The 2,432-nt window shown below is 42.7% G+C and overlaps 1 protein-coding gene across 1 annotated transcript; it reads right to left on the bottom strand.

Annotated features, from left to right (window-relative positions):
* Positions 1-296: 296 nt before the first annotated feature.
* Positions 297-1,721, bottom strand: LOC145486893 (uncharacterized). The gene has a single exon (XM_081465600.1). It carries the CDS (start codon positions 1,719-1,721, stop codon positions 297-299), a length of 1,425 nt encoding a protein of 474 aa, XP_081321726.1.
* Between the last annotated feature and the right edge of the window lie 711 nt (positions 1,722-2,432).

The following is a 2,432-nucleotide window of genomic DNA, read 5'->3' as shown; positions in this document are numbered from 1 at the left end:
CGTTTGATGATGTCCCCGATGGGCGATGTGTATAACAAATACAGGATTGGCCCTAAACGGATCCCTGGGGAACACCGTAGCGAAGTTCTTTCATCTCTGACTTGGTTCCGTCAATCATCACAAACTGTTTTCGGTCTTGAAGATAGGATCGAAACCATTTTAGCGCATTTCCTTTCACGCCGTAGCGTTTTTCCATTCTTTCTAGTAGCAGTTTATGGTCGACGGTATCAAACGCCGCAGACATGTCCAACAGTAGCAGGATAACGCATTTCTGATTATCTATCTCACAGAGAATGTCATTTTGCACCCTCAGGAGAGCAGTCTGATTCCTCTAGATCATTATCGCGTAGATAGTCGCTCAATTGACAAGATACTGCCTTTTCAATTATCTTAGATACAACCTTCAGATTTGAGATAGGTCTAAAGTTTGAATAATCCTCAGAGTCCAGGTTGTCCTTCTTCAGCTTCGGTTTGATCATTGCTTCTTTCAGTGCAGCGGGCATAGATGCTGATTGGAGAGACATGTTAACGATGTTAGTTAACACCGGTAGAATAGTTGATTTACATTCCTTAAGAATAGAAGCCGGTATAGGGTCAAGATCAGAGGATTTTTTACCGATTTTGTCCACAAAACTTTCAATCTCTCTTTCTGACATCACCCTGAACTCTGTGAATTCGGCTGGACATGGCTGTTTGTATGCTTCGCAGGACTGGGTACCAGAAGTCACTTCTTTGGATAGCTCCGTTCTTATGGATGCTATCTTCTTGTCAAAAAAGTCGGCATAATTGTTCGTAAGCACAAACGTTGAGGGTGCGGTCGGATAGCGTCCATCTACTCTGCGGTGTAATAGCTTGTCGACTGCGTTGAAAAGTATTTTTGGATCTGATGCATTCTCTGAAATAATAGATGAATAGTATGAAGCCTTTGCGTCCCTTAGCATTTTGTTCACTACCTGGCACTGGTCGACAAACATCTGTCTGTCGACGCACAGTCTCGACGATCGCCAGTGGCGCTCCAGCCTTCGACGTTTTCTCTTGGCGTTACTAATACCCTCATGGTACCATGGTGCTGATGGACGGAGAGTTATCATACGTCGTTTTAAAGGTGCATGCCTTTGAAGTATTTCCGTCAGAGTATTTTCGTATTTTTCAGTGAGATCCATAAGATCAAAGGCGTTGGTTGTCAGGAGGTCAGATTGCTTTAGGTCGTCATTAAAACTGACCATATTTACCGAGCGTAGTTTACGATAACTAATTTCCATTCGTTCCAGAGGTGGTTTCTTTAGGCGTAGCTTGCAGTGTACAGCAGAGTGATCGGACAGCATTGGATCACGTATTTCAACGCTAGTAACTAGCTCGTCCTCGGCCCTAGTTATGATCAGGTCTAAGGTGTGGCCTTTCTTATGGGTGGGTCCATTTACATGCTGGACTAGACTGAGCGATTCTAAGATCTTGTTAAATTTTACAGTCTCCAAATTGCTGATTTTATCCATGTGATAATTGAAGTCACCCACTATTAGAAGGTTGCCAGGGGAAACAACGAACTGTTCTGCGAGGGTGCAAAATTCTTCAAAGAATACAGAACAATTTAATTGATTTCCCTTGGATGGAGGCGGTCTATGGATAGTTACAATTCTTATAGAACCAGTGGAGCATGTCGTCACAATGTCCAGGTATTCGAAGGAGCTGAAATTTGTCTGGGTTTGTTTCGTAACTTTCATTTGTTTCTTTATTAGGAGACCAACTCCTCCCCCTCGTGAGTTTTTCCGTAGAACATGATAGAAGCGGTATCCGGTTGGACAAACTTCAGCAATTGAAAATTATAGTTTTCATTATTGCGCAGCCATGTCTCAGTCACTGCAAAAATATCCACGTTATTGCCGACTGTATAATCTTTTATCGCAAGTTCCTTCTTGTTGATCGATCTAGTGTTCAATAAACAGAAGTCGATTGGTATAATACTATTCTGCAGATTTTTGTTTGAGCATCTTATGCTGGTAAGATTGTGCCAATTCACTCCTCTGGAGCAGCAATTTTTGGAGCCAAGGGTGACGTTGTGTGACACAGTGGTGGGCCGTGATGCATGGCTGCGTTTGGCTTGCGATGAAACAATGACCGGTATTGTTCTGTTCACAGAAGGCCCGGGATTTAGCTTGAATGTCAGATCGCCAATTAATTCCATGTTGAAAGCGGCGGAGCTGTTGGGATAATAAAAACATGGTCTTTTGTGTCTTTTCATCCTATGCCGCTTTGGTAAGTACCTGTGTAGAAGATTATCAGTGATTGCGTAATTATCCATCCAGCCGTGTGGTATGCGCGTTGTAAACAATACATCATTGCTTGAGTACAAAGCGAAATCAAGAAAATTTTCTTTGTACGAAATTCCGTCACCTTGAAACCACCAAGTCGCTTGTAGTCCAGAAGTAAAATTC

Source organism: Orbicella franksi, chromosome 5 (assembly GCF_964199315.1).
Source record: "Orbicella franksi chromosome 5, jaOrbFran1.1, whole genome shotgun sequence".
Lineage (NCBI taxonomy): Eukaryota > Metazoa > Cnidaria > Anthozoa > Scleractinia > Merulinidae > Orbicella > Orbicella franksi.
The sequence above is the reverse complement of the archived record's forward strand: the minus strand, read 5'-3'. Positions and strand labels throughout refer to the sequence as shown.

What these genes read in the sequence shown, in the direction of transcription:
- LOC145486893 (XM_081465600.1), bottom strand. Translation starts at nt 1,721, where the DNA reads ATGAAAGTTACGAAACAAACCCAGACAAATTTCAGCTCCTTCGAATAC.